Below are 20,146 nucleotides of genomic sequence, written 5' to 3' on the forward strand. Positions count from 1 at the left end.
GTACTTGTCTGTGTTGCCCACCCTGTCAGGCTCTAGCTGTGCTTACAAGGGCCTGGTACTGGAATTTACTGGAGCTTTGACTGGAGTAGCATCCATCTGCACAGTGTGTATGAAGCACAGAACCCAGCTCTTACAAACGAGGTGCTGAGGACGCTCATGATTTCCCCTCCTGAGAAGACTGAGGCCTCCGGTGCAAAGTGACTGTGTTGACTGAACACCTTGAACTCGAGCTGCCTGACTCACCTGGTGACACCCAGCTGGGGCTGAGGGAACAGCCCTGTCCTGTCATTACTGGTGTGTTCCCAGCCCTGAGATACACTGGTGGGTGAGATCAGAAATGCTTTTGGAAACCCCAGGTCAACCCTGTCCACATTCCTGCTCCAGCTTACAACCTTCTAGCAGAAATACAGAGTGACTGCCTGCTGCAGCCCTCAGCGTGTTCCTGTAATTGATGTTCCCTGCTGGTTATTCCTGACCTTGCTCTGGCATCCCAGGCCTCAGGGCCAAGGCAAAGCCAGCGTGGGGAGGAGCAGAACTGGAACAACGCCCCGTGACCTGCCGCTGAAGGACCTGGGTGCGCAGAAATACCTGGGAAGGGAGCGGAAGACAGAGCAGGGACGGCAAAAAGATTAAATGGATTTCCTGCCTGTGTGGAGAACAGGCTGGGGCTGGAGCGCTGTCAGACCTACTGAGCCCTGTCAGCCCCACTGGGCCCTGTCAGAACCCCCAGAGCTCCCTGTCAGCCCCACGGAGCCTCGTCAGGGCTAGAACCGGAGCCCTCCCGGAGTCCCGTCAACCCACTCCGGAGCGCAGTCGGGGAGCCCCGGAGCCCCCGGGCGGCGCCATCGAGCCGCAGTGACACCGGACGGGCGCCGCTGCACCGCCCGCCGTTCCCATGGCAACGCCCCGCCCATCCCCGCCGTCCGCCCCTGTCATTGGCTGGGGCCTGGCACCTATGGCTGCGAGGGGCAGACCGGGCTCCTCCCTTCGCCGTCAGCCATTGGGTCCTCGGCCTCCGCAGAGCGCGGCGATTGGCTGCGGGCCGGGGCGGCTCGGGGCGGGCGCAGGCGCGGTGCTGTTATTGTGCCGTTGTGCCGCCCGGCGGGTGCCTTGCGCTCGGTGTCGCTCTCGCCCGCGCCGCCGCCATGCCGGTGAGCTCCGCCGCGCCGGGTCCGCGTCCGCCGCGGGAGTGGCGGCTGCCACCGGGCTCGGGGAGCGCGGTATGAGCGGCCGAGGAGGCGGCGGCCCGGCCCTGATGCCGCCCGGCCCCTGCGTTCTTTGGCCCGTCGCTGACAGGAGCCGCGGCGCCCGGCGTGGGGGGGTTCGCCAGCTTGGAGGCCCCGCGGCCTCTGTTCCCGTTCTTGTCTCGACGTGAGAGCCGCCTACGCCGGGGGATGGGGAACGGCGGGTGGCGTGTGCCGTGCTGTCAGGCTGAGCGGAGCTGCGGGTGGGGCAGGGCGGAGGTTGGCCCGGCCTCCCGGGGGGTCCCCGCTGCTCACGGGCCGCCTCGGGCTGGTCCGCCGGCACAGGGCCCTGGCCGGGAGCTGGGGGCTCAGGGCCGAGGTCTGGCCCGGGCAGTGGTTCGGCCGGTGCGTTCCCTGCGAGGCCGCGGGTGTCACCGGCATGTGGCTCCTGGTGACTCACTGGTTCTGTAGCTGATTTCGGGAACTCTCCCGTACCTGCGGTGGTAGAGCTGGCCTGTAGGATCCGTCCTCCAACAAGATGAGGCTCATGGGCTCTGTACTTTCTCCAGAGCATCCGCCAAGGCCTGATGGAATCTGGGCAGAGGGCAGCGAGTGGGAGAGGCTCTTGGAACCCGGGTTTGTTTCTCGCTGACATCCCAGAAAGCTGCTTTAGGAGCAGACAAATGCTCGGCCACAGCCCTTCCCACCAAGGGTTGTGCCTTAAACTTCACTAGATAAGCATGGTTTAGATTTATTTAGTCAGGAGAAGCATGCAACATCAATCAGTGGTGCTTCCAAATTTATATTTAACTACTTTGTTGAATAAAAGGTTCGGGAGGTTTTATGATATGGCATTTGAATTCTCTAAATTATTAAACTTAAAACTTAGCCAGTATAGTAACTTAAATGAATTCCCGTCAGCTCACTGGCATCTGCTGGCGTCATCTGTAAGGTCTGAGACTTGTGTGCACCGGTGGGAGAGCGTGGTCAGTGTCAATGGAAAGGAACGGCACAAATGCACCTTCCTCCAGCAAACTACAGGAAATTGTTTCTTGAGGACATTAATAGATGATATTGAATATGAACTTCTCAAGAAGTTTTACTCAGTTTCCGTGTTAGCAAACAGAAGATTGCATTGATTGCAGAAGCGTATGCTATTTTCTCAGCTTTTTATTATAAACCAGTTCTGGCTTAAAGTCCACAAGTTCGTGATCCTGTGGAGATGTATGCATCTATTTTAATTGATTCAACAGCATTTGTGTATAAACACACGGGAATGTTAACAGCAGTCTTACAACTTGTGGTGGGTTTTTTTTTGCTTTTTAAATAATTATAGATCAACAAGGCTGAGAAGCCGGACAAGCCGGAGAGCTGTGACAATGTCAAGGTTGTTGTTCGATGCCGGCCTCTTAATGAACGAGAGAAAGCTACGGGCTACAAAATGGCAGTCAATGTAGATGAAATGAGAGGAACTATAACTGTTCATAAAACAGACTCATCCAATGAGCCCCCCAAGACGTTTACATTTGACACAGTGTTTGGACCAGAGAGTAAACAGCTGGATGTCTATAATTTAACTGCAAGACCTATTATTGATTCTGTCCTGGAAGGATACAATGGTAAGTCCCTTGTTATTTTAATTCAAGGATCACCTCTCCTATTCTTTGCATTGTCAGAGTTCCTGCTGATCATATTGAAGGGAGTTTCACCTTCTGGGGGCTATAGTCCTGTGTTGTTCCTCTTGTGGCCTCTAGCTTAAAGTAGCCTGAAGGAACTTGCTGTTGGGAGTGCTAGGTAGTTGTACCTACCACAATCACTAACAGTGGGGGATTGGTGACCCAGCCAAGGTCAGTTGGTTGTATGGTTTTATTCTGTTTGCAAAAGACACACACTTTATCTCATTATCAGAATTCTCAGCGTCTCTTCACTATACAATTGCAGTAACCAGGCAGCTGCCGCGGTCCTACAGTAACTAGGTACGCATACCAGACTTGTGCATATAACTGCTGCATTTTCTCCTCTAAACTTTGCTGTTTTAAACTAAGATGACTAGTTAAACACATCTGCCCTACCCCACAGATAATCTGCTGCTTCCTACAGCTGGGAAGAATGTTACTGTGATTTGTGCGTGTGTCTGTTATGCATGTAAATTTATTATGTAAAGGCAAGCAGATGCTATTAAGGGAACAAATTACTGCTTTCCATAACAGTATGCTGTAAACAACAGATTAGAAAGTTTTTAAAGGTTTGTAAAATGCCTCATTAAGCTCTTGTGCTAACACACCCAGGTTTCAGCTGATTATAATTCAGCTTTTTCTAAACTGTAATGTCAGTGGCTTGACAACCAGATCTTGGGTTTTCAGCAGTGCTAGGCTAAACTTCAGAACTAATACACTTCTGGAGTAACAGTGTCTGGGATCTCAGTGAAGTTTCTGGATCTCTTCCTGTGCAGACTGATTTTCTAGTCCAAATTGTAGCTGCCTCTGCAGGTTCAGAACTGGGCTTGTGCTGTGGCCTGGGTTGTAGAAGCCTCACACTGTTTCTGCTGTGGCAATAGTTGGTTTTGCAGTTGGTATATAATGATCTTCCTCTAATTGACTGTGTTATTAATTGGGCTTGCCTTAATTATTTGTGTGAGACCTCGGAATACTAGCATTCCATACTTTAATCACTCTGCACAGTATAAACAAGCTTTTTCTTGGATATCATGCAGGCTTGGTGGAACAGTAGCTCAGCCCTGTTTACTGTGGTTGTCCAGCATTTCTGTTGCTCCCAGCCTGGAATGGATGGAAAAATTAAGCCCCATGACAAATAGAGGTGTTTATTGCTATCAGGCTAAGAACAGATGAAGTAAAACTGCAGTTAGCAACTTCTGAGAGCTGGCTCATATATCTTCTTATCCTTTAGGTACTATTTTTGCATATGGGCAGACTGGAACAGGCAAAACGTTCACTATGGAAGGGGTCCGAGCAGTTCCTGAGCTTAGAGGCATCATTCCCAATTCCTTTGCCCATATATTTGGTCACATTGCCAAAGCAGAGGGGGATACAAGGTAAACAGCTTCTCTTCACTGCTTCTGTCCTTTGTGTGTCTGTCTGTATTGGGAGCCTGACCTTGACCATGGCAACTGAAATGGTACCTCTGGCCCCAGCTCAAAGGCTCCTGCTTAGGCAGTTCTTGATGGCGTAACAGGATCGTGTTGGTCTATCACTGCTTTTTCTTTGCACTCTGTGATTGTGTTTGATGGACTTCAACAAACATCTTGCTAAGAAAGCTCCTCAACTCTTTGTCTTCAGGTTTTTAGTTCGTGTGTCTTACCTGGAAATTTACAATGAAGAAGTGCGGGACCTGCTAGGAAAAGACCAGACACAGCGATTAGAGGTGAGCCTGCTGTTCTGAGTGGGATGTTTGCTTGGAATTGGTGAGCAGTATTGTATGCCGTTCTACCCTGAAGGCCCTCAGCAGCTTTCCTAGGAATTGTAGACTGAGCTTTGCAGTCACTGTTTGCCGCCAGGGAAAGCAGTGGAATATTGCCCTACATGGGTATTTATTCCTTAGCTGTTCCGATTCTGAGTATTGGAGTGTTTTACATGCAGCCCAAAACCTTGGAGGAGTAAATCACTGTACTACTAGAGTACTGCTGAAATTTGCTATCGGGCTCTCCTAAGGATGCTCAGTCTGAACTGTTTCTCTCTTAGGTTAAAGAGAGACCTGACGTGGGAGTTTATATCAAAGACCTTTCAGCTTATGTTGTGAACAATGCAGACGATATGGACAGAATCATGACTCTGGGCCACAAGAACCGTACGTAGCCTTGCTGTGGGCAGGTTTATAGCTCAGACAGAGCAAAGGTCTGGTTGTGAGGCCACAGTAAGAGATCCTAGTCCTGCTGCTGGGAAGGTTGTTCAGCTGAGCAGAACAAAAAGCATAACTCCTCCCAAAGCCCGTTTGCTGGGGCAGGTAGAGGAGTCCATGCCTCCCACATGGGCCAGTAGGGGAAACAGTGAAGGGGAAGATGCGAAGAAGGCAGCCAGCATTGTCAGAACTACTAGTGTGTGTCGTGGTCTTCTTCCTTCTTCAGTTCTGACCACAGCAATTAGCCTTGTGAGATGGTGAGTGTTTTCTGGAAGACTTCTTAGTTAAGATCAAATCCTTTTATGACCTGAAGTTTGGACTATGGTTGGTCTTGGCATGGGTTGCTGTGTTCTTATTTCTCAAAACGCAGCTGCTTTCAAGGGTCAGCTGTGAATGAGGCTACTGATCTTTGTAGCCCTAAAGAAACAGGTAAGAACTGCTGTTTGTGGGATGGGAGTCTGTGGTTGGCTTAGAGCTACAACAGGCTGTAACCTGTCTAGTCTGGATTGGAGATGTGCTGCAATCTCACTGTCCAAGAATACAACTTGCTGCTGAGTCTGAACATCCTCCTTCCATCTTCCGAAAAACAGGGTTGGGTAAAGAGCTGGGAATAAGTCTCCTTTGGGAGCAGGAAGGGTGTTACAAGAGCATGCAATTCCTTCTGAAGACAACATTGCTTTTTCTCTCTACTAAAAGGTTCTGTTGGTGCCACAAACATGAACGAGCACAGCTCTCGTTCGCACGCCATCTTCACTATCACCATTGAGTGCAGCGAGAAGGGGGTGGATGGAAACATGCACGTGCGCATGGGCAAGCTGCACCTTGTGGATCTTGCTGTAAGTAGGACCAGGCGGGTCTGCCGTAGCATGTCGTGGGTGTCGCTGCTCATGTGTGCCCGGGTGAAGGTACAGTGAGGGAGTATCCCCTGATTCACAGCTAGAGCCCAGGCTTCTGTTGGACATTTGATTTCTGTGAAGTATTACCCTGGGGCTTTAAAGCACAGTTGTACCAGAAAGAGCCTTTAGTGTCGCTAGAGCCTGTCCCAGTAAAAGGGCTCTCTTGCTTCTATTAATTAATCATTAAATGCATAAAGTGCATTGGAAAGAGCCTTCTGGACAGCAGAACTGGGTCTTTGCAAGAGGTTTGTGGTTTTTGGATTTTTTTTAAGATGGTTGTGACCAGGTGGTTCATGACTTGCAGGTTCCCTCTCTCTGTCACTCACTTTGAACTGATAAAATTGTGCTGCTAAAACATGTCTTTAGCCCCAGTTTTACACTGGAGTATCTTTCCCTGAAGAAGATGAAGGAAAAGGAAGACAGAAGGCATTCAATGTCTGTATGTAAACTTTATTTACATGATGTATGTTCAGTTTGCTTTATGAAACTCTAGTTGTGGTGTTGCTTTTTTCCTTTCACCTGCTGATAGGAGAGGCTGGAGATGCTGCTCAGCAGCTCTAGCTGAGGTGCCTCGTACCTGCTGACTGGCTTCTCGTGAAATTTTTGTTCATGGGGACAAAAGCTCCATTTTCCCATCTGCATTACTTTGAGCGCTCCAGAGTTGAAAGCTTCAGTTAAGGCTTGTTTGACTTGTTTCTCACAATGAGGTACTTGACCAGGTTCTCTAACAATGGCTGAGGAGGTTAGTGATGTGGTTGCTAGCAAGACTTTGGGTGTAGTTGATCCTGTTTGGAGGAAGGAGATGTATTAGAGGATCTGTTGTAACTCCTGCTTCTGCTTCCTGCTCCCTTTCCAGGGTTCTGAAAGACAAGCGAAAACTGGAGCCACGGGGCAGCGACTAAAGGAAGCCACCAAGATCAACCTCTCTCTTTCCACGCTGGGGAACGTTATCTCTGCGCTGGTGGATGGCAAGAGCACCCATGTGCCCTACCGTAACTCCAAACTGACACGGCTCCTGCAGGATTCTTTGGGGGGCAATTCCAAAACCATGATGGTAAGCTGAGAGATGCTCAAGCTGCGTTTTTGCAGGGCTACCACAGTGATTTTGCCAGGAGAACACCCTGGCATTTACCTCTTTATTTCAGGACTGTTTGCAGCTTAGAGAACTTTTTAGGTGTGGTTTTTTTTCTATATTTTCCCTTTGCCTCTGTGCAAATGAGGTTCAAAACGCTGCAGATGTGCATAAGACCAAATAGAAGCTGTGCTTGGGTAGCCAAAAGCAGCTTTGGTGTAGAAGCAGCAAGAAAGCTTGGGAAAGAGGAGCAGTGCGAGGTTGGGAGAGCTGGGGATGGGTCCCTGAAACTACTGACACTGTCCTCCAGTGACTCCGTCTTCTGTGTGTCGCAGTGTGCAAACATTGGACCAGCAGACTACAACTACGATGAGACTATCAGCACCCTCAGGTACGCAAACCGAGCCAAGAACATAAAGAACAAGGCCAGGATTAATGAAGATCCCAAGGATGCTCTGCTCCGCCAGTTTCAAAAAGAGATTGAAGAGCTTAAGAAAAAACTGGAAGAAGGTGAGATTCCCCTTCCTCAGAGTGTTTTTCTCTATGCCAACGCTGCTTCTGTTTGAAGATGTTTGGTTTGCGCTGCTGCGTTCCAGGAGGTGTCCCCTGCGAGGTGACACTTGGCACCAGGGGGAGTGCTGGGCTCTGGGCTGAGCTGGGTTTGCCTGAGCCAGGCTGGAGAGCAGGAGGGCTCTGGGCAGGGCTGAGGAGAGTGGGAATTAAAATGCACAGTGATGAAAGGTCAAATGTTTTAACTGTTGAAAGAGGAGGGTTACTTTTTTTTTTTGGGGGGTAGGAGAAAAATGAACCAAATTTGGGAGCTAGAACTGGGGCTGATTCTAAACTATGTGTAGGAAAACAAGAAACTTCTTTAAGCTGTGTAACTTCAGGGCCTTGTGATGCTATTAGTCCATCAACATGGAAGGACCCTGCCAGAGGAACACTTGCTGAAGAGCGACGTTGGCACAACGTGCCTCTCCAGGGAGACGGTCCTGACACAGAACAGCTGTAGTAGTAACTCCATCATGGTTTGCTGGTGGAAGTCTGTCCTGTTCAGGAGAAACCAGAAATGATGAGTAACCCTTTCTTCAAGGGGTAGGAGTTGGGTGTAACTGTTTCACCCCTGCTGGGCTGAGAGCGGCTCCTTAAATTTTAGACTCTAAGCTACAGAACAGCCTTATGTTTGCTAACATCGCTGGGAGGGCTGGATGTTAAATGTTGGATTCTATTCAGTTGGTTTCCAAACTCAGCCTGAAACTTCTGAGCATTGTGTCTGCAATGACAGCAGCGATAAACATTTGTGAAACTGGGCATGTTTCTCAGCTAGCAGCCATCTAGCTTCATGTATACAGGGGTCTGATTAAGTAGCAAGTCTGCCTGAACTCTGTTCATCTGACCATTTTCAAGGTATGGGGAGATCCCATTAGGAAAATTTTGTAGCTTGATGCTTTATTTCCCACAAAAAACACCCACTTGAACTTTAATGTATACACACACTTGCTTCACAGCATTAAATTGCTTATCTTGATTTTCCTTAAGTTTCCTGAGCCATGGCAGGCTGTGTCTGCCCAGCCATTAATGATTTATGCAGGTGCTCTTAAGCTGGTCTCGGACTCTGCTGGGTTTGGACAAATGCTGCTCTCACAGTTAAAAACTGATATGAGGTGAAGGAAAGTGCATCAAAAAGCACTCTCTTCTCTTCCTAGGGGAAGAGATATCTGGTTCTGAGACCAGCGATTCTGAAGAGGAGGATGAAGACGATGATGGGGAGATTGGAGAGGATGGAGAGAAGCGGAAAAGACGGCGGGGTAAGGCAGTAGAGATCCCTGTCAGTGCCACCAATCTCCTCTTATCCAGCAGCTGGTGTCAGAAACCATAGCCAGAGCTGGGTGGGGAACAGTGGAGGTGTAGAGCTGCCCTACTGCCGCTGCAATTATCATGCCTCTCCTAGAAACGAAGCTACTTGGTGCCGTCTCTGTAGATGGACGGCTCTGAACCCGTGTAGTATCTGCTTCCACTCGGGTAGCTGTGCTTGTGGTGACATCCTCTTTTGCGGTGGCTCCCCGGGTGCCGCAGGGTGGCTGCGTGTGGCTTGTGACAGGTGGTGTGGAACTTCCCCTGCTCGCAGAGGTGGGAGGAAGAAGGCACCAAAGATCAGTGGTAGGCAGATGTGGTTTTTATAACCATGGGAATGGTTGGAGGGGAATTTTGGCTGTGGTTTAGGCAAAGGATTCATCTGTCTTATGGATGCTCAGTAACTGAGTCTTCTGGTGTCCTATTTTATGTTGATAAAGGAAAAACTTGACCTTTAGGTGTGTTTGTGCTAGCTGAAAAGCTGAATGGGAGCTGCACATCCCTTGTTTGGGAGCACTCTGGAAATCCCATGGTGAAGTTTGCCTTGTCCTACACCAGTGTTAAGCTACTGTGTAACCTCTAAGCCCCAAGGAATGTTGCTGAACTGCAGGTAACTGTGGCCCATGGGATGCTGTGGTTTCCAGGGAGCTTGTTATGCCCCTGGAACCTCTGAGATTTCTTCATGGGGAGCAGAGAAGTCAAGCCCAGTGCTACACTTCAACTTCCAGCTTCTCTAGTAAACTAACTGTGACATTCAAACTGCCTTCCTGTCCTGAAGCACCCACATCTGTCTAAAAATTCCTGTTAAAGCATTCTTGCTTTAGATGCACTCTTTGTTATCTGTCCAAGTAGAGTCATAAGTGACCTTTTATTGTGCCTTTGGTGATAGTTTTAACAACTTTTACTTAATTTCTTACCTTTTGGTAATTTCTAGAAGCGAAAAGGTTGACTGCTGTCTCCATCAAGAACTAAGTCCTACCCACGTCTCCTCCCAAGGGGAGACCACCTTCAAAATGCTGCTTGAAAGGAGCAGAGGGTGAATAACTGACTTACTCAGTTTCCAAACAAGCTACTCTAGTTTAAACTTTCCAAAGTAAGGGTGCAGCTCAGCAGAACACACAGCAACTGTCCCTGCGTAAGCTGATTCCGCCTTCTAGAGGGAAAAGTGCACATTGCTGTGTACATAAGACTGGAAAGGACTCCTGGTCACTGAATCCTCTGCTACTGCAGATATCCACAGCCTTCTCCACTACGATCTGGTTCTCTGTGCTGTTGTCGCTTGAAACAGAAGCTGCCTTGGCATGTGTTTTAAGCTGTAGGCTGGTTAAGATGGGTTTTAACTGAAGTGTCTTTCTGAGCATGCTATTTTGTGCTGGGAAACGGTGGCTTTGCAAGCTGAGTCTGGGAGGGATCCTGGCAAATGCTTCTTGATGGGAACCTGGGCCTTTTTCAACTAGGTTGCTGAGCCTTTTGGGTTTCTTTCCTTTAGAACTAACTTCCCATCTGCATGTTTCTCCGTCTCTGGGTTTTTCTGTGGGACGCATTTCTGTTTTCCAGGCAGTAGCAGCAGCAGTAGTTCAGACTCCACATGCTCTGTCATAGAGAAACCTCTGGATAAGTCCTTCACTAGTGAGTGGGAGCTCTTAAGTCCTTTAAGCTTTGGCCTTTCCATAATTGCACACTCCATTTTGCAATGCCGCACTCTTCCCTGCTGTGTCTGTTGAAAAAATAAACCTGAACTTTAAACTCTGCTACAGCATGCCTTTCCTTTGCTGCTTTCATGCTTGAAACAGTTGTTCAGTGTGCACATGGTTAGCCAGATACGTGAGAGTAAGAAGCAATTCGTTGTGCTGCTTGAACAAGATTGAAAGACAATTGAGAAATAATAGGTTAAAAAAAAGTTTGCAACTTGTGTTAAACTCTCCCTCTAAAATATCAGGGAGAAGTCCAAGCTAACTTTTCACTGGGAGTTGCTACAGTACGAGTTTATAACAGGGACAGCTAGACAGGTGAAATGGATTGTGCTATGGTATATTGGACTCTACCCTCTCAAAAATAGTTTTGTAGAAAATGAATGAAGCGTTCAATGATCAAGCAGCACGAGGTTTATACCTGCAAAAATCCCACTTGGTTGATTTGCTTTATTTTTTCAGATAATTAAAAAAAATATCCTTGGTGTTGGTCGAGGTTTAACTGCCCACGACACAGAGTTCTCGGTCAGTGTGGGACTTAGTTGAGAGGAACAGGGGATGTAGGTTTGGCTCTAGCAGTGCAGGCAGCCTGCTCTGCTCTGGGTCAGAGAGAGGGCTCTGAGCCTTCAAAAACCCTCCAGTCAGTTAGTGAAGATTGAAGAAACAAATCACATCTCAGGAGGTTGCTTGTAGGGACTTCACCCACTGTTGTGGTTATCCTGTATAGATGCAGTCTGCTCCTTCCCGCATGGAGGGAGGCTGGAGAGTATTGCTACGCAGTTAAACTTTAATCACATTTGTGCTAGTTACGTTAGCGGAAAGCACCAGCTCAGAGAATGTGTGGAGGCAGGTTAAGAAGGGTGACAACCTAAGGGAGACCTTTGGTGGGTCATGCAGTGGTAGGCTTGGAATCTGCTTGCTTTAAACTTGCTCTTTCAAAGCTTGCTTGAAACCTGAACTTTTGATTTGGATGAGGACAGTTAATAGCAGAGTGCTGGCGTGGCAGCAGCTGGATCGGCCTGTCTGCTGCGGTTTGGAGACAGCTCTGCCGTGGAAGCTGCCCTGGGCTCTTGGTGCTGATGAGGAGTGTGGCTGGGTGACCTGGGCTATTAACTGTCCTCCACTGTGGCCCTTTTGCATGTGGTGTCTCATTGTCCCTTTCCTGTCCTGCCTTTTTTGCTGCACTTGCTTGAATAACCAAAACTGGCGATATACCTCTATGGAAGCATCAGTTACTGCAAATTAACTTACTAATACCCTGTGTAGTTATAACAAATGGAGAAATCTTTTGCTGAGACTCCCTGTGTGCAACTGTCAGGTATCTTGCAAAGAATTGGCTTGGAAAACTGGTTAAAATTTAGAACAAGCCTTCTGTATGCCAACATTTTACAGGTAACGTAACAGAATTGGCTACCTTGGGGTTGGGGAAAGCATTAAGTCTCTTCTTGAATAAGAAATCTACTGTCTTTAATTGTTTCTTAGGGCATGATCTTTGCGGCAGGCTCATAATGTCACATTTAGATTCTACATTGCGTTGAGTGGGCAGGAGAAAGTAAGAGTGAGCTGAAAATTATCATGGATGTGCCAAGCACTGAAGTCCAGAAACTTTATCTGCTTTAGCATAAAGTCATGATGCATTAATGTTTGCTCCAATGGAGTGGGTTTTAGTGATGATTATCCTGTGCTTTCTACTCTAGCAACATGCATAAAATTAATGCTTGTTCTGATGCTGATGATCTTTGCCCAAAATGAGCAAAGCAATAATATATTTTCTTTCCTCCTCTTTTTATGCATATGCTGCCTCTCCGCGATTTACTTTCTACTTCCTCTTAATGCAAGATCAAGCAGGTTGGTGATTGATTTCTACCTCCTTGTAATACAATTGCAGAGCTTGTGAAAGGGTCTTACAGCTTGGTTTAGTTCACCTTTTTCTCTAAACTGAGTATATGTAAGGCTGTGTACTAAGAGTAGGAAGCCTTTATCTGGCTTATCTCTTCTTCTATGATGATCTCTGTGTAGCACTTTCAGAAAGCTGCTTACTCAAAGCCTAAAGAGATTTTTTTTACCGCAGATCCAGAAATAAGTGCTTATTATCTGATGCCAAAGTTTACCAAATGGAAACTAAGACATTGTTTGCTGTAGTGCTTACCTTGCACAAAACTAATTCTCTTGTGTTTGTGACCGTGCATACAGATACAGGCATGTGTGCATGCATGCTTACAAATACACTGCACTTTGTCTGCTAGAGGTCATATATATATCTGAATGCCATGAAGATTGGAGGGAAGCCCTTTATTGAACAAGTTCTTGAGCACATTCTGATCATGTGTACTGTGTCATGAAGACAGTCCCTTGACAGTCAATGGCTTCTGGTAGTTTCTAGGCATCTGGATTCTATTTTTTTTAATGTCTGGAGAAGGGCAAATCAAGAAGCTGAAGGATTTACTTGCAGTGAATAAAGGGAGAATCAGGACTCGTGGGATGTCTCTGCTCATCCGCCTCAGGCATTCTTGGAGTTATAACGAAAGTTGACTCAAGACTTGCAGACTGACTTCTAAGAACAGCAGCCTTACTTTTTGTTTCAAAATCACAGGCATTTGGGACTAACCCTTCAGACCGATTGGTTGCTCTGGCCACTTCCTTTGTAACCCTCTATGAAAGTACCTGCTTTGCTGTAGTATTTACACTGCGAAGGCACAATGGATAAGTCACAGCAAACATCAGTACTTTCACATCTGTGGGTAGTCACTGCTACGTAGGTTGAATACCATAGAAAAGTTTCCTTGGCTGCCTGTTTTGTGTTTTTTTTTCCATAGGCCTGTTCTGAATTTCCCTACTCCCTGTATTTTTATAGCAGTGCATTCTTAAAATACCCGTGTGCTGACTTTGTGATGGGTAAGCCCATAAAAAGGGCAGTGAATGAGGGCTGTGGTGGGGAGGGTGATCTGAGATTTGGATGGATAACTCTCGGTAGTTTAGCTCTTGTAGCTGTAGGTCAAGGCAGTTTTGTTTGCCTTCATTTGGCCTGATCTACCAAGTTAGAACGTCTGAGTTTACAGCTCAGACCTCTCTTTAGGCAGTGCTCCTCTCCAAGTGCTCTGTATGTGTGCTCTGTTTTGGGGGCATTGTGGTGCAGTGTTGTTGTAGAGCGTTCCTTCCAATGGGATTGGAAGGACCTGAGTTGTGCCTAGCTTGGAGCTGACATCTAATTACATTAATTTTTGTTAAATGCAAGTATTGAATCTGAACTTGGAAAAAATGCTGTGATACACAGGATGTCTTATTGTTCTCTGAATTAATTTGTTTTCACTCTCTCTTCAAAAGGCAAAAAGAAAGTTTCCCCTGACAAGATGGTAGAGATGCAAGCAAAGATTGAAGAGGAGAGAAAAGCTCTTGAAACGAAGCTTGATATGGAAGAAGAAGAAAGAAATAAAGCCAGAGCTGAACTGGAGAAGAGAGAAAAAGACTTGCTTAAAGCCCAGTGAGTGCCCTGCTCTGAGCAGTTTGTGTGGTCGCGTGGGTTTTTCCTTCCTTAATTTATAACTCGGGTATGGATATTGATATCTGGAGAAGCATGGTGAGGTGTGTGTCAAACTATAAACTGAACATCAGCTCTTGCTATTATCAAAGCAAAAGAGGAGCTTACTCTGCTTTCAGAGTTTAGAGGACACGCAAAAGACAAACTTGATCCTTTTGCCACTTGTTTCTTCTATAGCCTAGAAACATAAAGGAATGATCCAAACCATGGGGACCCGTGAAGAGCAGCAGTACTGCCTGCTCAATGGGCAGTAGCAGTGCAGCAAGCCAGGATTCCCGCAGCCCACTGTCACAGCATGTCACTTTGGGTGTAGGGCTTCTCCACTCTGGAGCTCAAAAGCTGCCGAGGTTGCACTGGCCGCTGCAGACAGGCCAGTTCTGCTGTGAGACGGCTCCAGCAGCAGCCGGCATCCCTGCTTTGCATCACAGCCGCCTTGATCTCTGCTTGCTCGCTTCCCTCCCGCTTCTGTGGCTGCCTCTGGGCAGCGCTGTGCACCCAGGCCCTGGGCAGCTGTGACACCGCTGGTGTCCTCAGCCCTGGCAGAGGGGATGTGCAGCAGAGACACTTGTCACAAACAAAACCAGGTCAGCGGGGGAAGTGATGAGAGCTGGAGCTCAGGGAACTCCCTGCAGACACTTGCACTGCCTCACCCCTTCTTAAACCTGTGTCAGCAAGACAAGTTTTTCCAGCCCTGTGAATGCTGTCTGGGCTGTAAAACTGAGCTGGACCTGCTGCCTTGCGAGCACTGTAGGACTGGAAGTTTACACTTACCTGTCTCTCTAGACAAGAGCACCAGTCCCTGTTGGAGAAACTGTCTGCACTGGAGAAGAAAGTGATTGTTGGAGGAGTGGACTTGCTGGCAAAAGCAGAGGAGCAAGAGAAGCTTCTTGAAGAATCAAATATGGAACTGGAAGAAAGAAGGAAGAGAGCAGAACAGCTTCGCAAGGAGCTCGAGGAGAAGGAGGTGGGGTTGTGTGCAGTAGCTGCCTGAAAGCAGTGATGGCAGGACACCCGTGTGTGCCTTGGCACTGTGCACGGGTGGGATGTGGCTCCACTCTGAGGGTGCAGCAGCAGCTCATGGCTTTGGAGCCACATGTTGGCACTGTGGCTGCTGTGGGTCTGAGCCAGCCTGGCGAAGCCAGGTCTTCGTGCCCTTGGCAAATGCTTTGTTTTGTCCAGGTAGTTTCTCCTCCAGGTAGTTTCAGATTGGTTTTTTTTATATTATATTAACGTGTGGATGTTTGTGCTGAATGCTGCACACAGCAAGAACGCTTGGACATTGAGGAGAAGTACACCAGCCTCCAGGAAGAAGCACAGGGGAAAACCAAGAAGCTGAAGAAAGTTTGGACCATGCTTATGGCTGCAAAATCAGAGGTTAGTGTCTGAAGTTGTCAGCTTGTGGTGCCGTGAGTGGCTGTACCTGCAAAGGGTAAGCAGTTGGCTCTGTAACACTGGGAAAAGTGCCAGGAATGTCTTTCTGTGCTGTTTAGCTCACATTATTCAAAAAGATCTAATTAAGTCTGGTGTCGGAGCTTCACAGAGGTGTGTTGTAGCGCTGTTCTCTAAGCCTGGCTGAGGGGCTCTGTGCGAGACTCTGGGATGTTCAGAACTTCAAGAAAAAACATTGGTGATTTCTGAAACAGAATACAAGTTGCTTGCTGGCAGCCCAGTCTCCTGCTTTGCTGCAGCCCAAACGCTCCTCTGCTCTTTGCTGTCTGTCCTTTCTGCTTCTTGCCCTCGTTGTTTCTTCCTCAGTCACATTGGATCAGTGCATCTCTTGGACGATATTTAGAGTTCCTGTTTCACAAAAATTGCATCTTTGTCTTTGAGATCAGAGATTTTCCTTGAAGTCTGCCAGGGATGTAATTTGTCTGCACCTCTTCCTCTGCTCTTAGCTGGTACAGAGCTTGGACTGGCAGAGGGCCAGTTTCATTTTTATGAAACTGAGAACTTAATGCTATTGTCAGCCATCTCTGAGCTGGAATGTTTCAAAGGGTTTATACTTCAGAGATAAATATTCTAGTACTTATAACCAGAGTTTAGTTTTGTTTCCCAAAAACTTTGTATAGGCAGAAGACTCTCAGTCTGTTCCTGTGTCGTAAGCTCTGCCTCTCAGATGCCTGCTTTGTCTTCAGATGGCAGATCTGCAACAAGAGCATCAGAGGGAGATTGAGGGACTACTGGAGAATATTCGGCAGCTGAGCAGGGAACTTCGCCTCCAGATGCTGATCATAGACAACTTCATTCCTCAGGACTACCAGGTACGGACACAGACGTGACGCCTGCGGCTCAGGGCTGCGCTGTGTACACTGAGCTTTCCGCTGGCGCTCTGTCCAACAAGCGGAATGAGTTGGCTTCTGTTTGTGGGGTGTTGGCATTGAGCTGATGGACACTTGTCTGCCAAGCTGGAGCCCAGATGGGTCAATGTGTGTTGCTGTTGCTCAGCGAGCAGCTGCAGTTCGTTTGCATTCATGTGTTTGTGCCGTTGTCTGGATTGTTAGAACCAGGTGATGCTAAAGTAGGAAAAGTTGTTTTTGTCAGGTGAATTGTTGTAACTTGACAGGCTTGTGCTGGAGTTCAGTTGGAAGAAGTTCAGAGTTAGCGGGTGCGTGCGGCTCCAGAACCAGCACAGTGATGTGAATAACGAATGCAGAATGGCTTGGTTATGTTTCTACAGGGTTCTGATGACCCTGGCTACAATTCCATGGTAATGGAATCTGGTTTAGGGAAGTGGTTCATCATGTGTCAGGGCTTATAAGCAGAGGTATGAACTAACCTCAGTTCTCTTGCAGCATATTTTCCTAATGATTTTTTAAAAAATCATGTTCACCATGTATTTAATTGGTATGTTCACTGTGTGCCTGTGCTCTGGGTCTGTTCTAAACCTCTTTTTTCCACTATGTAGTTGTAGTTGCTAGTGTCTGATAGAATATTAATACAAAGTAGTAAGGCTGAACTTGGAACTCTTCACTTGTTTTCTTTGTGACCCCCAATGTTCAGAAAAATCATTATGAGCTTAAATATGACCCAAGCTATTAAATAGAAAACATAAAAGCTATTTCCCTTAATCTTTCTTTATTTTTTTAAGCCTTTAGGGATGTAGGTTCTGGAAACTGCGTCTGGAGCATAGATTGTACAAGTCTATAACAATTACTGTTCTGATTTGTTTCTAGGAAATGATTGAAAACTATGTTCACTGGAACGAAGACATTGGTGAATGGCAGCTGGTAAGTGGAGCTGACTGGCTTGTGTACGTTACTGTTAGCACCCACTTCTGAGGAGCTTAATTGACCTCAGAAGTGAGTTGATAAAGCTGTGGTCAGTTTTACTGTGCGCAGTAGATTTTACTGACGACCTTTTCTTTCTTTAAGAAATGTGTGGCCTATACAGGAAACAATATGAGGAAGCAGACGCCTGTCCTGGATAAAAAAGAAAAAGATGTGAGTGACTCTTTGCAAACGTGTATTGAGCTGCACGGGTCTGAGTTCTGCATGTTCCTACCGCTGCTTGTTTATAGGGAAACTGTTCTGTTTCAGTTTTCTCTTGAAGAGATGAGTCTCTCTAGTGTTACAAAAGCACTGCTGATCAGTGTATAAAATGATTCTGATATTTTGTGGTTTTTTCCTGGGTTTTTTAGCCCTTCGAAGTGGACCTTTCCCACGTTTACTTGGCTTACACTGAGGAAAGCTTGAGGCAGTCTCTGATGAAGCTGGAGAGGCCGAGGACTTCGAAAGGAAGGTCCAGGCCCAAGACGGGTAGAAGGTGAAGAACTTTGGAGTATCTGTATGTAACGGGGGCTTTATTCAGGGGAAGCCTTAAGTTTGTGCATGCAAACTTACCCTAAGTCTCTTGCTTAATGAGAAAACACTGAAATTTTACATGGTAAAACGTTTACTAGTGCCAAGTGAAATCTCTTTGCTACGGTAAAATCTTGTCCAGAAAGGCTTGTGTGGGGATTTTTCTGCTGCCCTTTTGCTGCATTCCCCCCCTTGCAGCTTCTTGCTTTATTTTGCTGTGTCTGTGGTTCGGTTTAACATCTGACACGCTGACAGCGCATACACTGCGTGTGCTGCTGGGGAAGGCTGCTGCGGGGCTTTGCTTGGTTGCTTTTGGAGAGCAACATTGTGTAGTTTTGACTTGAAATGTGGCTGGTCCCTGTCTTTCCTAGACAGCATAATGATGTGTGTGGTGTTATTTTCCCCTTTCCTTTCTGCTCTCCAAACAGAAAACGCTCGGCAAAGCCAGGAGCTGTCATTGACTCTCTGCTGCAGTAGGTGTGACCTGTTCAGAATTGCCGTAAAAATCAGTGAGTGTGTAAGATTTGGCCAGAATGTGGGATTCGGGAGATGGCACATAAAATGGCTATAAAATCCATGCCTTGCTGGGATGGATCTTCATTAAAAAAAAAATGTATTTTTCCTTAGTTGCCCGTATATTGTATGTTATATTAACATAATATTAAACTGGTATATAGATGGTTGTGAAATTCCATGTGTTAAATGTGTTGTGCAGGGAAGCTATTGTTGGCAATCCTTGTTGAAATGTATAGCAAATAAGGGTTCTAGATGTGTTTAAGCGCTAGGCATGTTAGCTCAAAACGGTTGATGAAACCCTAGAATTTAAGGCTGGTGAATCTGATGTGTGCCCTGCTTTGCACATCACCAGCAGCTTTCACTGTTGTCCTCCGTTGCACTGATCCATGCTTGAATGTGGTCACTGCAAACCTTTGAATTAAGAGCATCCAACTCTTTTATTTCAATATTCCTCCCTGTGGCTGCAAACCTGATGGGTTTGTGTGTTGGATCCACAGTCCTTTTCCCTTCCCTTGCTGTCCAGCTGTACCAGGGAAGTACTTGGCTTGGGGAAACGTGAACTGCAAGCGCCTGAGTCGGGTGGGAGGGACCGTGCTCTGCTTAAGTGCAACAGAGAACAAGTGTGTCCAGGGAGCGCTTTCGTCTGTTGCGTGTGATCTGTTGGCACTGTGCACAGTGAGGCCTTTGCAAAGGCGAAATAAAGCTGCTTTTTTTTTAAACTCCTTTTACATCTGTGTTGCAGCATTGCTTTGGCTGCTTCTTATGCTTCTGAGCTGGAATTTTTTTAAATGTATGAGTTGTTTTGTAATCTGAACAGCAGAGATTATTTAAGGGCGATGCTGTAATGACTTGGTGTCACTGTGAGCGTTGTGGCTCTGTTTTCTCATCCCTGCCTACCAGCGCACTGGACCAGTGCTCCAAGCTGAGGATGAACTGGACATTGTATTGAAACAGGTGTGAACTACCCAGTTTTCCCAGAACAGAAACAATGGTTTCCCCTGAAACAGTCGGTGCTGTTGGTGTTGCTGTGCAGACTCTGTATCTTGGGTCTCTGGCTTATGCTCAGAGAGCAAAAAATTCTGGTCTCTCATAATAACCATTTATTTGTGGTGGCTGCTTGTTTGCTTTGATATTTATGCTGCTAATAGACACATATCACTTTAATATGTTGCTTTTGTGTCACAGAAAATGTCTCCTTTGGATTGTGTGTGCTTTATAACTCATCAGCTGCAGGCACCTGAACAGCTCCCGTGCCAGGGTGTTGGTAATCGGCTGTAACTTCTGCGTCATCTTCACATTAACTACAGGTTTACAGTTACTAATGGGAGAAACTGAGTCCGTAAGCCTGACAGGACAGACAGCCCCTTCAGTGCCCTCGGTTCTCGCTGGCAGCCACGTCTGCAATTACCACAGTGTTCTTGTGAAGCACTTAGAGTAGTTACAAGTTGATATCCCTGTCTTACTGTTGTGATGCTGAACTGGATGTACCTTGTGGCTCTGACAGGATCTGTAACAGTTAAAACTGGTCTTGTAAGGCCACATTTTCTCTGGAGATATATTCTGTGCTATTTGAAAGAAGCCGTAAGCTTTTCCCTGTGTTTTTAAATGTGTGTTTCAGGATCATGACCTAGAAGAACATACTGCCCTCTGTTAGGGTGGGCAGGGAGGCCACACGAGATCTGGCTTTGTCATCTGGGGCCAGAGGAGGCACAGACAGCAACACTCCAGCCCAGCAGTTCAAGG

General features: G+C 47.0%; 1 protein-coding gene across 1 annotated transcript; it reads left to right on the plus strand.

Moving 5' to 3' along the window:
* The first annotated feature begins 1,109 nt into the window (after positions 1-1,109).
* Positions 1,110-19,756, plus strand: KIF3A (kinesin family member 3A). The gene is made up of 17 exons (XM_080353133.1): positions 1,110-1,151; positions 2,521-2,803; positions 4,092-4,236; positions 4,481-4,565; positions 4,883-4,988; positions 5,736-5,875; positions 6,792-6,989; positions 7,343-7,517; positions 8,714-8,815; positions 13,877-14,033; positions 14,874-15,054; positions 15,354-15,464; positions 16,226-16,351; positions 17,264-17,317; positions 17,462-17,530; positions 17,728-17,852; positions 18,316-19,756. Exons 1-17 carry the CDS (start codon positions 1,146-1,148, stop codon positions 18,362-18,364), a joined length of 2,112 nt encoding a protein of 703 aa, XP_080209259.1. The 5' UTR covers positions 1,110-1,145; the 3' UTR covers positions 18,365-19,756.
* The last annotated feature ends 390 nt before the right edge of the window (positions 19,757-20,146 follow it).

Source organism: Nesoenas mayeri (assembly GCF_963082525.1).
Source record: "Nesoenas mayeri genome assembly, chromosome: 14".
NCBI lineage: Eukaryota > Metazoa > Chordata > Aves > Columbiformes > Columbidae > Nesoenas > Nesoenas mayeri.